The sequence below is a fragment of the Engraulis encrasicolus genome, chromosome 13 (genome assembly GCF_034702125.1).
Source record: "Engraulis encrasicolus isolate BLACKSEA-1 chromosome 13, IST_EnEncr_1.0, whole genome shotgun sequence".
Classification (NCBI taxonomy): domain Eukaryota; kingdom Metazoa; phylum Chordata; class Actinopteri; order Clupeiformes; family Engraulidae; genus Engraulis; species Engraulis encrasicolus.
The window spans coordinates 48,322,042-48,336,168 of record NC_085869.1 but is presented as its reverse complement, the minus strand read 5'-3'; the positions used below and the strand labels follow the sequence as shown (position 1 = coordinate 48,336,168).

The following is a 14,127-nucleotide window of genomic DNA, read 5'->3' as shown; positions in this document are numbered from 1 at the left end:
TTTCCAGCAGTGTAATGCCGGTGCTGTCATACTGTGTGTGTATGTGTGTGTGAGAGAGAGAGAGAGTGAGTGTGTGTGTGCATGCATGTGTGTATTTGGAAGCACTTTCACTTCATAGTTGTGATATTTTAACAATGCAAGTGGCTATAATATCTTTGACCAGCAGGTGGCACACTTTTGAAAAAAAAATTTTTTTCACTTGCCGCAGTTTGTCAATGTTTGCACACATTTCTGTGATTACTGTCCACTACAAGTCACTACTGTTTCTTCTTCCTCTTGTCTTGGACCCATTTTCATCATTTCCATGGTTGTCTTGCTTGAAAGCCTCAAGCTGACCATGTGTCACCATCCCAGTGGCAACTAGACATATGAGAGGGTGTGAAGTGTGCCTCAACTTAACACACTACTGTTATGTTATGTGGAGCGGATATATGAGCAGCGCAGCAGGTGGAATGTGGAAGGTTATGACAGGATGACAGGGCATACAAGGCCATATGTGGGGGGCCTTAGCATGGAGTGACACAGCTACCCCCCCATCCCCACCCAAGTATAGGATGATTATCTGACCCTGGCACTGAGAGAGATGAATTCATGTTATATTGTTCATGGGATTTAAGATTTCTGACAGTGACCGAGCCCTAACATATGAGCCACAGGTAAAAAGCGTATGCATACAGAACAAGGTTACTTCCAGCATTCATACGCAACGCATGGTTTTATGTGCAGGACAGTATGTACTTACACATACACCCATTCGCTAAGCTGGATAATGCACAGGAGTTTTCTCACCAGCTTGAGGCAGTTCCTGTGTCCAAACTCGCAGAGCACAGAGTTGTAACCCTGACATATCGGCAGCAGGTAAAATATGGAAGAATACAGGACAAATGTATTTCCACTCGCCCATCCACTATGATCTGCTATGTATGACTTAACGCGCAAGTGTACTTCTACATGCCCATAGGCCTTGTCTATGTTCAGCTGTATATTGGTGTGCATGCAAGTGTACTTCCCACCTACCCATTCACTAAGCTACTGTAGATGATGCCTGAGTGCACACAGTAGTTTTTCACTCACTAGTTTGAGTCAGTTCCTGTGTCTGTACAGGAGTGTACTTCCACTTGCCTATACACTTGCTAAGCATGGTTTAATGTGTATGAATGCATGTGTGCACAGTGGTGTTCTCACCAGTTTGAGGCAGTTCCTGTACCCGTAGGCAGTGGCATAATGCAGAGTGACTTGTAGCCCTGATATATCAGCAGCAGGTAAAATGTGGAAGTGTACAGGACAAATGTATCTCCACTATGGTCTGCTATGTATTTGTATGCTTGCAAGTGTACTTCTACCTGCCCATAGACCTACTCTATGTTCAGCTGTATAATGGTGTGCATGCAAGGTCACTAAGCTACTGCATAGTAGTTTTCGCACTCACCAGTTTGAGGCAGTTCCTGTGTCCGTAGGCAGCGGCGTAGTGCACTGGGTTGTAGCCCTGCTTGTCCTTTAGCGAGGCCGTGGCGCCGCTCTGAAGCAGAAACTCTAGGCACCTAGGCAACCACACACACATATAGTCACATAGAGCTAATAATAGCTTCCTACATCGCAAACAGGTACCTGCGTGTGTGTGTTTGTGTGTGTGTGTGTGTGTGTGTGTGTGTGTGTGTGTGTGTGTGTGTGTGTGTGTGTGTGTGTGTGTGTGTGTGTGTGTGTGTGTGTGTGTGTGTGTGTGTGTGTGTGTGCGTGCGTGCGTGCGTGCGTGCGTTAGTGCTTGCACCTGTGTGTGTACATGCATATTGAAGTGAAGTAGTCCAGATGCAAATAGTGCTGTTTGATAGCTCTGCTGCTGTTTAATTGCATTCAAATAGACTCTTACATAACTGCCAGATAACAGTCACCCTTTATTGAGTCTGAGGGACCCTATTAAACAGCAATAAATAGAGAACGAGAACGAATGGACGGAACAGCCTAGTGAAGAGTAGAAAATAACCTTTCCTTTACGAAGAGAGGACAGGAGGAGAGAAGAGAAGAGAAGAGAAGAGAAGAGAAGAGAAGAGAAGAGAAGAGAAGAGAAGAGAAGAGAAGAGAAGAGAAGAGAAGAGAAGAGAAGAAAAGAGAAGAAAAGAAAAGAAAAGAAAAGAAAAGAAAAGAAAATAAAATAAAATAAAAGAGGAGATTAAACTCACAGTGCAGCCTCTTTCTCTCTGTCTGCTTGGACTCCTTCACTCTCTGGGTCTATCACCACTCGTCGCCTGCAAACACACACATGTAAGACATTTACACACAGGGTACACACATCACTCAATATCTACTACCACACTAGTGTGCACAGAATAAGGGCCTCCGCACACCGCTTCTGACAATGTGAGGAGCGTAGCACAATAACGACAATAACTTCATGATAAAACACCCCAACACATACCCCAAGTAGCAATTATATTGAGTATACTAGATTTATGTCTGAATTTGTACATTGTTATTTAATTACTTTTGCATTGTTGCTTGCAGCATTCCCTTAACACAGACTAGAAAGCTAATTATTTTCAAGACAACTATGGCAGTAATATTAACTGTGTTAAGTACTGTAACAGTATTAGCGTAAGTGCATGCCAGTCGGCTTGTGGTCTTAACAGTATTGATGACCAGCTTATGGGTCAATGACGTTTTTTTGGGCTCAGACGTCTGGTATAACCACAGCTAATGCCCATGAATTAATAAGTCATTAGTAATTGACGTACTGCAATGGATATGCTTAGATACTCCACTAACAACAAACAAAAACATTTTAATCCATATAATAGTAGCATTAGCTGTGGTTGCACCACCCTGATGAAGGATACTATTAAAACCTCATTGACCCGTCCCATACATTCAACTTATATCCAACAGTACTTAAGTTTAAACTCTGTGGCCAATCACTACATCACACCAACATTTCAACAACTATTGCTCCCATTGAACTACTTCCTGTACAATGATATTTGACAAATCCAATATTGCGATCTGACATGTCAGTCACAATTAATTAAGCATTTAGCCCCAGGCGTCAAGGTCTTGTCTCTGTGGTGGCCATGTGGCATTAACAGCTGCCCCTGCTTAAAAATAAAAAAACACGGCTGTACCCCGCCACGCACGCCATCACACACAGCTATAAAAATAGCTTTAGGTTGCCGTGGCAACAGACAGCAGGTTATACAGGCCCTGTACTAGTGGAGAGAGAGAGAGAGAGAGAGAGAGAGAGAGAGAGAGAGAGAGAGAGAGAGACTACAGTATGTTTTGAGGTATGGGGGCTGCACAGTATACTCTTGTTTTGGGACACATCAAGCAGTGTTGCCAGAGTGGGCGGGTCCCCGCCCAATTGGGCTACTTGGGATGGCCGTCTGCGGGTAAAAACGGGAAAAAAATTGCCATTTGCCGTTTTTTTAAGCCGTTTTGTGCCCATAGAAACCAATGCAATTTGTTGAAATTGGGTGGAATTTAGCGTATTTTGGCGGTTTTTGAGAACCTTTTGGGCGGGTTTTGATCAGACAAATCTGGCAACACTGACATCAAGTGCAGATTATACCCCCTGGAAAGTCAAACCGCCTCGTGTTGTGAGCTGGCAGTCAATTTACATGTAAATAAAAGCACTGGCCCACTATCTCTGACTCAGTCACTCGTCAGCAAATGTGTCTAAGCATAGCAAAGTGTTGCTTTGCAAAAAACATGTTGTACTGCCCTAAAAAAACCCTGCAGTTTCACAGCAGTAGTGCGGGAAAATAATATTCAAGAATAACTACTTTCAGTATGCAGTATTTCCGACATGCAGCACATGCAGCTCTCATAACGGCTATCAAAGATGCCACAAAAAGAAATTTCTCTGTCAAGGGTCACACAAAAGAAATAATAAATATCCCCAAACACTGTTCTATACTCCCAAATATTTAATGGCACAACATGTCGGATGCTCAGTCCTCCATCACTTGATGGAGGACTGAGCATCCGAAATATTGCATTACATTGCACTTAGCTAAAGCTTTCATCTATTCAAAGCGACTTACAACTACTATTTTTCAGGGTATTGGTTACAGTCCCTGGAGCAATGTGGGGTTAGGTGCCTTGCTTAAGGGCACTTCAGCTATGGATGGAGATGTAGGGAGAGGAGAGGTCAGGGGGGATTCGAACTGGCAACCCCTAGATTGAAAGACCAACTCTCTAACTACTAAGCCACGGCTGTCCTGTTAGAAAATATTGTTTATTATTTCCAAAAAATATTATTTCTTATTTCCCTTAAGTTATATTGTTTTGTGCAGCACCCTGCGCCCCTTCTCTACATTTAAAGGGTCACAAAGGTGATGCGCTTGTTGTAGCCTACCTCCTGTCCAGGTCAGAGGCAGCAGCGTAGTGCAGAGCAGAGCGCCCCCACTGGTCAGTGGCGTTAATGCAAGTACCACAGGCCACCAGGGTCTCCAGGCACTGGAAGTGACGATTGGCAGCCGCATAGTGGAGAGGGGTCCTGAGGAGACACACATACACATGTTCACACAGGTACGGTACATACACACACACACACACACACACACACACACACACACACACACACACACACACACACACACACACACACACACACACACACACACACACACACACACACACACACACACACACACACACACACACACACACACACACACACACACAGCCGCATAGTTAAGGGGGTCCTGAGGAGACACATATACACATGTTCACACAGGTACGGTACACACACACACACACACACACACACACACACACACACACACACACACACACACACACACACACACACACACACACACACACACACACACACACACACACACACACACACACACACACACACACACACACACACACACTCACCTGCCACAGTTATCTCTCCTGTTGTGGTCAGCTCCACTAGATCCACTGAGGAGCAGTTTCACACAATCAACATTTCTGAGAAGGAGATAGAGAGGGGGGAGGGGGGGAGGGGGGGAGGGGGGGGAGGATGGACAGAAAAAGGACACAAGTGTGAGAAACTTGTAAACTTGTAAACAAACATGGATCAATTAGATAGATCATTAGATCAAGGCTGGCAATGACTTTCACACAGACACTTCCGTTTTCACTCACACTGTCACTCTTCCTCCCTAGCACACAACCCAAGACAGTGCCATGCACATGCATGCACGCACTCACGCATTCACTCATGCACTCAGTCATGCACGCACGCACGCACACGCGCATGCACACACTCATGCAAGCACGCACTTCCTCTCTCCCATATTACACTGCTACACACACACACACACACACACACACACACACACACACACACACACACACACACACACACACACACACACACACACACACACACACACACACACACACACACACACACACACACACACACACACACACACTGTGATGGAGTGACCATCACTAGGGTTGTGGGTGTGTTCTGACTGTCAGGCCAACGAGCCTGGCTCTTTGGTGTAGCGGTCAGAGCCCCATTTTACTACCCCAGAAGGTCCGGGTTTGAGTCTCAGCTGGGTAACTTCGCTACACACACACACACACACACACACACACACACACACACACACACACACACACACACACACACACACAATGCGCTACTCACCCCCCTGCGGCGGCGGCGTGCAGACAGGTCCTGCCCAGGCTGTCGGGGGTGTCTATCTGGAAGCCTGCAGACAGGACCGAGTCATTACTGAGGGGGCACATTATAGTATAGCGCCGCCCTGTGGGCCAGAGAGAGTAGAGCAGGGGAGAAGAGAGGAGAGGGGGAGAGGAAACGTAAGGGGAAGAGGAGAAGAGAGGAGAGGAAAGCAAAGAAAAGAGGAGGAAAATAGAGCAGAGGAGATGGCAGAAGAGGAGAGGAGAGGTAAACGAAGAAGAGAAGAGAGCCAAGGAGAGGAGAGGATAGGAGAGAGATGAGGAGGAAATAGTGGCAGCAAAGAGTAGATGAGGAAAGGAGGACAAGACAACCCCCAGAGACAGACAGGCACAGTGTACAGCCAAGACCAGGAGGAGGAGGAGGAGGAGGAAGAGGCGAAACACAAGGAGGGAGCAGAGGGGAGGTGGGAGGAGAGAGAGAGACACACAGGAGAGGAGAGAGACACAGGTGTTAGTGTGGGAAGGAAGGCGGCCTGCAGTGAAATCCAGACACAGGTAACAGGTACTGTATGTGCAAGCTTCTCCATGCATGCAAGGGTTGTGCTGAAACAGATACACAAGGACCAGTGTTGGGAGTAACCAGTTACAAAAGTAATTGATTGCTGTAATGCATTACTTTTTGCTGTCACTAAGTAATGTAAGGGATTGGGGGGGGGGGGGTGGAATATATACTACAGTTACAAATGCTAGTGAATTAAATTACAATACGTTTTACTGTAACTTGGATTTTAATGGTGTTTAGTGTGGTGGGTCAGAAAGAAGCTATTCCTGAACCTGCTACTTTTTGGTCTGCATGCTGCCAAAACACCTCCTGGATGGGAGGTGAAAGAGTCATGACTCATGAGCTTGATTTACACTGTAAATTGCGAGATCCACATTAAGTTATTTTGGCGAGAGTAGCTAAAGTAGTGAAATGTTTTACGTTTCAAATATAATAATATTGTAGTGTAAGGGATTGTTTTGAAAAGACAGTAACGTGTAATCAGTAATCCATTACAGTTTTTGAGTAACTTTCCCAACATTGACAAGGACAGGTGCTCTACAGGCCCTCTGAGACAGTTATATTTTAAAGACACAGTAAGTACTGGAGATAAACGGATTAAACACAGACAAGGAAGTAAAATGGCTTGGAAACAGATAATGATAAAGACCAGGTGCTTGGTCCCAAGCACAGAGATCTGTTTTTCTGGCACACAGCCTAATCTTGTTATATTTGCCGAGGCTTGCATATAAGTCTGAGCACTAATAGATTAAGGAATTCATATTAACAAATGAAAACAAACACTGGAGTAGTAATCTATGATGACATGCCTTAAAGGTCAAGTATTAAGTCATTTAAGTCATTTGGTTTTCAAAATGCACACTGCCCATTCACATCAATTTGTTTTCTTTTCTTTTCATGACTACTCATGAAAGCATTCACAAATATACTCATATTTACAGTTTTTCTCGATTGCTTCCACACTATTTCTGGTACTTCACACACAATTCTCATAACATCTCACCCATTTCCCAACTCCCAACCAATGTCACTGAACACTAAACACAATTCCTTATTTACACTCATATTTCAGTATTAAAACACACTCTTTTCAAACCACTACACACTTATCTGGATTACACACAATTTTCAATGAAGGAAATCCCTGGTTGTCGCATTGAACACACTGTCATTCAAAATACTAAAATCAACCGCCATACTTTGTTCACTTCCTCATCACATGGGCAGACTCTCTTCATACCGGTTTACAATCTGAAATCATCACCCCATAAGGACACACCTTGTATGTGATATTGATGAAAACATGAGTGAAAGCAGTGAGAAAACACATTTGTTTAGTTTTGAATTCCAAAATATGTTATACAGGAGATCACTTTCATGTGGTTACCCAATATTTTACAATACATTTGTGCAATTTTTTAAATGTCAGAAGAATATGTAAAATATACACACATCTGTGCACTCCAAGTCTAAAAACAATATTTCAGTATTTTACTACAGAAAAATACCCTCTTCAGTGAGTAGAACACTCACTGAGTGAGTAGAACACTGAAGAAAATAAGTTTCTACTGTGTGTCAAGTTGAGTATAGAGTTTTACCTTGTGCATATTAGTGTTCAATGGTTCACATAAGAGTGTATTAAAATGACAGTTTGTGTGTGTCATTTGAGAACAAAATGACCTTTTTAGAAGAGAGTACATTGTTTTGAGACAAGACGTGCATTTTTTCAGAGGTAGTGAAGAGTTTTGCCCGTTGTGTGTGAGGTTTGGAGATTTGTGTGTAGAGTTTTGAGAATTCGAGAACTGATTCCGAAAATTGTGTGTAAGCAATCAAGAAAAACTGTACTGCTCAAAGGTACAGTAAGTTGGCTCCAGCCAGTAGCCAGGCCAGGTACCTGAGGATAGAAGCTTCCGGCAGCAGTCAGCATGGGCGTTCAGTGCCGCCAAGTGCAGAGGGAACATTCCGTGCACCCCGCGCCTGAAAGAAAAAGGAAACTCTGTAGCAAGCATAATGACAAATCTACACAATACCGCATTGATGAACTCTAAGCTTTTGTACTACACCGATGACTTTCAAAAAACACTTTATCAATGGTAAACTAATGAGAAGCAGGCGCACATGCGCACTCACGCACACACACACACACACATACATGCACACACACACGTATGCACACACGCACGCACACACACACACACACACACACACACACACACACACACACACTCACACACGCCCGTCTGCAAGCACGCACGCACTAACACACACACATGCCCGGACGCGTACACACGCACTGACGCCCGCACGCCGCCCGCACATCCGCCCGCTCGCCCTCACGCACGCACGTACGCACGCACACACTCACACACACTCACACACACTCACACACCTTGTGCAGTCAGCTCCACTGGTGATGAGTGTGTTGATTAGGAGTTCGTGGCCAAAGCGAGCTGCTATGTGCAGTGGGGTGTTCCCATCCTTGTCCATGCAGTCGATCTCTCCACCTAATATTACACATTACCACAATATTTTATACCACAGTTAATATTAAACAATGGCCAATATTAAACACTGTGCTATCTAATAATGGCCCAATCATTGGCATGACTTTACGCAACTAGCTAAGTTATAATGTAATTACATAGCACTTTCAACATTTTGCATTCCGTGTAACTATAACATATTTATCACAATTTACACACAGACACATGCACACACACACACACACTCACACACACACACACACACACACACACATACACACTCACACACACACACACACACACACACACACACACACACACACACACACACACACACACACACACACACACACACACGCACACGCACACGCACACTCACAGACACAAACAGACACACACAAACATCAGATTCCTATCTCACCGTTTTGGATGAGGGTCTGTGAGCGTGTGAATCGCCCATGAACAGCTGTCATGTGCAGTGGACTCTTGCCATCACGACTCTGAAGAGAAGAGAAAGACACTCTTATAGAGGCCACCCAAGAAGAAGACGTAGGAGTGACAAAACCGTCACAACAGCAGGAGAGGATAGAAGAGAAGAGAAGAGAAGAGAAGAAAAGAGAAGAGAAGAGAAGAGAAGAGAAGAGAAGAGAAGAGAAGAGGAGAGGAGAGTAGACAAGACAAGACAAGACAAGACAAGACAAGACAGGAGAGGAGAGGAGAGGAGAGGAGAGGAGAGGAGAGGAGAGGAGAGGAGAGAGAGGAGAGGAGAGGAGTGGAGAGGAGACGAGAGGAGACGAGACGAGACGAGACGAGACAGGATGAGAGGAGAGGAGAGGAGAGGAGAGAAGAGGAGAGGAGAGAAGAGAAGAGAAGAGAAGAGAAGAGAAGAGAAGAGAAGAGAAGAGGAGACAAAACAAGACAAGACAAGACAGAAGAGGAGAGGAGAAGAGAAGAGAAGAGAAGAGAAGAGAAGAGAAGAGAAGAGAAGAGAAGTGAAGAGAAGAGAAGAGAAGAGAAGAGAAGAGAAGAGAAGAGAAGAGGAGAGAGGAGAGAGGAGAGGAGAGGAGAGGAGAGAAGACGAGACGAGACGAGACGAGACGAGACGAGAGGAGACGAGAGGAGAAGAGAAGAGAAGAGAAGAGAAGAGAAGAGAAGAGAAGAGAAGAGAAGAGAAGAGAAGAGAAGAGAAGAGAAGAGAAGAGAAGGAGAAGATGAAGATGTACATGTACTGTATGCGTGACAACACTGTCTCACATTAACAACAAGAATAACGTGCCGCAGCACGACAGGAACAGAGAAGACCAAGAGGAATACAGCTCAGCATGAAAAGAATTCCGCAGAAAGTAAAGAAGTGGAAGAAAGCCGAGATAGGTGTGAAGGGCAAGGACACCGTACAATGACAAAACTGCCAGGCACGACAGGGCAACAGAAACAGGAGATGGCAGAATGTAATTTCATCCTCAAATGTTTGAAAACCTTCATTCATATCATATGTGTTTGTCTTCTCAAGCTTTGAAAAACTCATAGGCTTACTTGGCTTTACACTTTCGTCTGAGTCAACATATAGGCACAGACGTTTAGTAAAAGACTGACTTTCTATAACTGGCATTCACGACTCTGACCTCCTGCCCTTGAAAGCGGGTTTCCAGTCAACATACAGCCATTCATGGTAGGGTTTGTTTTTTTCTAACAAAGACCAGCCTTCACAGAGAATGATTGGCATTCATGGGCTCTGTCAAACTATTCTGTCTATGAGCCTTGTCAATATGCTCCACTCCATTATTCTCCCTATACAGTTCGGTCCAGCGTTTACTTGACAGGACTCACACAAACAGGTGTCAAACAGAGAAGGTGTTCAATAGTGACAATGCCAACTTTGCGTGGTATGATCGACTGGAACATTCCGCCTGGGTAAGTTGCATATGTCAAGACCAGTCTTTAGAGATAAGGTGAGGCCGAGCCAGTTGCTTTCAAAGACAGAAGCTACATCTCAGGTTGGCAGTGCGAGACGCAACATGTGTTTTAAATCACCCAGCTTAATTGGAAATGTCAAAATCTACAGCCGTTATTAACAGACTACTGGCTCTGTACTGCCACTGAAGCTAGTGTCAACAACAAACTTGTAATGGGGGTCTTAAGCTTTTTTAAAAATACAAAACAAAAAAACATGCAAAGTAGTGAAGGAAATTGAGCTGTTTTCCAGGCTATCTTTGTTAATCAAGACCCTGCATGGCTCAAACCAACCCACCTAAAAACATATTAATAGAAAAAAAACATACTAAAAGACCAATAACAGACCAATGAAGAGACAAAGACATACAGACATACATTAAGTGGTATAAACCCTTAGCCAAATGCCCTCCATTGTCACAATGTTGACGTCAGCCCCGTGGTTGATGAGGAACTCCAAGGCAGAGGGCTCCACGCATGCTGGTCTCCAGACTAACTAGCCCACCGAGGCTAACTGTGGCATGCGAGACATCTCCTCTCTATTGTACTACAGTAGTCTGTTCTACCCTGGCTCGCTGACAGATTTGGCAGGGGCCCCGGACAAAGTGATCTGAAAGGCCCCCCGACAAACTGTCGACTTCCCTGGTCCTACCTAGCCTGATTAACATCGACTTTCAAATCTCTTTGAAACTTGGTCTGACAAAGAGCATAACAGTTAACATTTCCCAAATGGCATGGTTAACCCACCTCCCTTCGTTTGCTAATGGTTGTTTGCTTCCCGAAAAAGTGGGAGGAGTTCCCGATTTTTCTGGAACTAAGAAACGATATTTGTATCGCTCCTGGCCTGACTAGAAGCAATGCTGAAGGTGTTGCGTCACTAGGAGGGCGTGGCCTGGCTAGGTCCTACCCACCTGAACGTTGACGTCAGCCCCGTTGTTGACGAGGAACTCCAGGCAGAGGGCCCCGTGCGTGGAGGCGGCGGCGAAGTGCAGCGGCGTGAAGCCCTTGTTGTTGGGCTGGCTGACGTTGGCCCCGTAGTCGATCAGCTCGCTCACCACCGCGTCCTGGCCGTTGAAGCAGGCCACGTGCAGCGCCGTGTTGCCAAAGGCATTGGCCTCGTCGATCTGCTCGCCATCGGCCAGCGCCACGGGCACAGGAACAGGCACGTTCATTACGGGGGGACACAGAAGGAGGGGCATAGGGGGGTTAGAAGGTAAAGGCCCAGCTCAGCAGAGATTGTGCAACGTGTGTGTGTGTGTGTGTGTGTGTGTGTGTGTGTGTGTGTGTGTGTGTGTGTGTGTGTGTGTGTGTGTGCGTGTGCGCGCGCGCGTGTGTGCGCGTGTGTGCGCGTGTGTGCGCGTGTGTGCGCGTGTGTGTGTACGCGTCTGTGTGCGTACGCATGTGTGTGCGTACGCGTGCAAGTGTGTGTGTGTGTGTGTGCATGCGTATGTGTGTTTGTGTGAGTGTGTATAAAATCTAGTCTGTACATTTGCATTCAATGTACACTATATTGCATTCTATGTACAGCACAGTTAAGTCAAGTGACCTATGGTAGTCATTTCCTTTTAACATACCTAAATGCCATTGGGCTTACTAGCAACTGACTGACTCCATATATACGATACGTACATACAATAACTGTACTGGGATGTGCATGAGGATGTGCATGGAGACTTGAACCCCTAAGATAAGTATGTGGTGTGTGTTATTCATGTGTTATATACAGTGCACTACACAGGAAGACATATGGACACATATTAAATATTTAAGTGAGTGTAGTTTGATCGCATGCCTCTAGGGCAGAAGGGGTGTTTGTTTAAAACGGTTGAGATCCACTGGTGTATTGTATGTTGGTGAAGTTCTGTTAGCAACAGCATTCATTCCTAATTTTCTAGTACAATATAAGGCCAGGGACATGCTTGCAGTGTGCCTAAAACTGCATGCAACCGTGTGCGAGAGAGTACACATACTTGCTTCACGACGACCAGACCATTGTGCACATACTGGAGGTATCATCTAGCGGACAATTAGCCAACAGGCTATCTAACTAATATTTTCCACCATTGTTTGGCTCTACCGCAAACTCAATAGGGAAGTTCGGAAGATCGTCCGTAACGTCTTTGTCAATATTGCACCATACGCACGCGTCTGTGTACCTTATGCCAGGTATTCTCCTGCACGCAAAATTGACATAAAGACGTTCAAGCGCAATATGCCCAAGCACGCGTATCCTGTTGCAAGCATGCCCCGGGCCTAATACGTGAAGTGTCTACAGTGTGTGTACAGCATGTTGGTGCAGTCGTGGTCAGCTACCTCCACAGACAGGTTGAGCAGGTGCTTGACCACAGCGATCTGGCCGTTGGAGGCGGCGGCGTGCAGCGGGGTGTAGCCACGCTTGTCCTTGCAGCTCACCTCCGCACCCTGACTCTCCAGCAGACACACCACTTCCAGGTGACCTGCAGAGGAGCAGAGGATACAATGGTCATATCATGGGACATCGTCACAGCCCTATTTTACGATAGTAGAGTAGAGTAGAGTAGAGTAGAGTAGAGTAGAGTAGAGTAGAGTAGAGTAGAGTAGAGTAGAGTAGAGTAGAGTAAAGTGTAATTTATTGATCCCAGTGGGAATAAATACAGAAGACATTACACACATCATTACACATATGTCTAATCACACATATTAATATCAGTTTGATATGACTACTGTCATTGGTGTAGTCTACGTAGAACGCGGGTATACAGAGTATGCCCACTTCTAAATTTCAGTATACCCACTTAAAATTGATTGATCCATTGTTTTGAATAGCACAAATATATACAGTATACCCACGTAAAAAAATTCTCAAATATACAGTATACCCACCATAAAAAAGTAGACTACACCACTGACTACTGTGGGCTTATTATCAGTACAGATATGGAAATGGGGAGTGTACATGGAGGACACTTTGTTTTACGTAATCAAGACGTGGCCTTACCCTTATACGCTGCCCAGTGGAGAGCCCGGCCGTCTTTCTTGTCGAAGGCGTTTATGTTGGCTCCTTTGGCAAGCAGCAGATTGACCATCTAGGACACAGGAGAGGAGAGGAGAGGGAGGGAGAGGAGAGGTAAGGAGAGGAGAGAAGGGGAGAGGAGAGGAGAGGAGAGGAGAGGAGAGGAGAGGAGAGGAGAGGAGAGGAGAGGAGAGGAGAGGAGAGGAGAGGAGGGGGCAGGAGAGGAGAGGAGAGGAGAGGAGAGGAGAGGAGGGGGCAGGAGGAGAGGAGAGGAGAGGGGAAGAGAGGAGAGGAGAAAAGAGGGGGCAGGAGCGGGGTGTAGCCAGAGAGAGGAGAGGAGAGGAGAGGAGAGGAGAGAAGGGGAGAGGAGAGGAGAGGAGAGGAGAGAGGAGAGGAGAGGAGAGGAGGGGGCAGGAGAGGAGAGGAGAGGAGGGGGCAGGAGAGGAGGGGGCAAGAGGAGACGAGAGGAGAGGAGAAAAGAGGGGGCAGGAGGAGAGGAGAGGAGA

At 45.7% G+C, this 14,127-nt stretch overlaps 1 protein-coding gene across 3 annotated transcripts in view; it reads right to left on the bottom strand.

Moving 5' to 3' along the window:
* ankrd44 (ankyrin repeat domain 44) overlaps window positions 1-14,127 on the bottom strand; it is a 45,125-nt gene that overhangs the window by 9,942 nt on the left and 21,056 nt on the right. For 2 of the 3 annotated variants that reach the window (XM_063214115.1, XM_063214117.1), the window contains exons 6-16: window positions 13,607-13,694; window positions 12,943-13,085; window positions 11,541-11,753; window positions 9,101-9,179; window positions 8,586-8,700; window positions 8,091-8,173; window positions 5,642-5,759; window positions 4,876-4,950; window positions 4,346-4,486; window positions 2,178-2,243; window positions 1,430-1,541 (exon numbers count right to left, since the gene is read on the bottom strand). In XM_063214115.1, the coding sequence (XP_063070185.1) occupies window positions 1,430-1,541; window positions 2,178-2,243; window positions 4,346-4,486; window positions 4,876-4,950; window positions 5,642-5,759; window positions 8,091-8,173; window positions 8,586-8,700; window positions 9,101-9,179; window positions 11,541-11,753; window positions 12,943-13,085; window positions 13,607-13,694 (1,233 nt within the window). The remainder of the gene's footprint in view (window positions 1-1,429; window positions 1,542-2,177; window positions 2,244-4,345; window positions 4,487-4,875; window positions 4,951-5,641; window positions 5,760-8,090; window positions 8,174-8,585; window positions 8,701-9,100; window positions 9,180-11,540; window positions 11,754-12,942; window positions 13,086-13,606; window positions 13,695-14,127) is intronic. The other variant, XM_063214116.1, reaches the window with a different exon arrangement.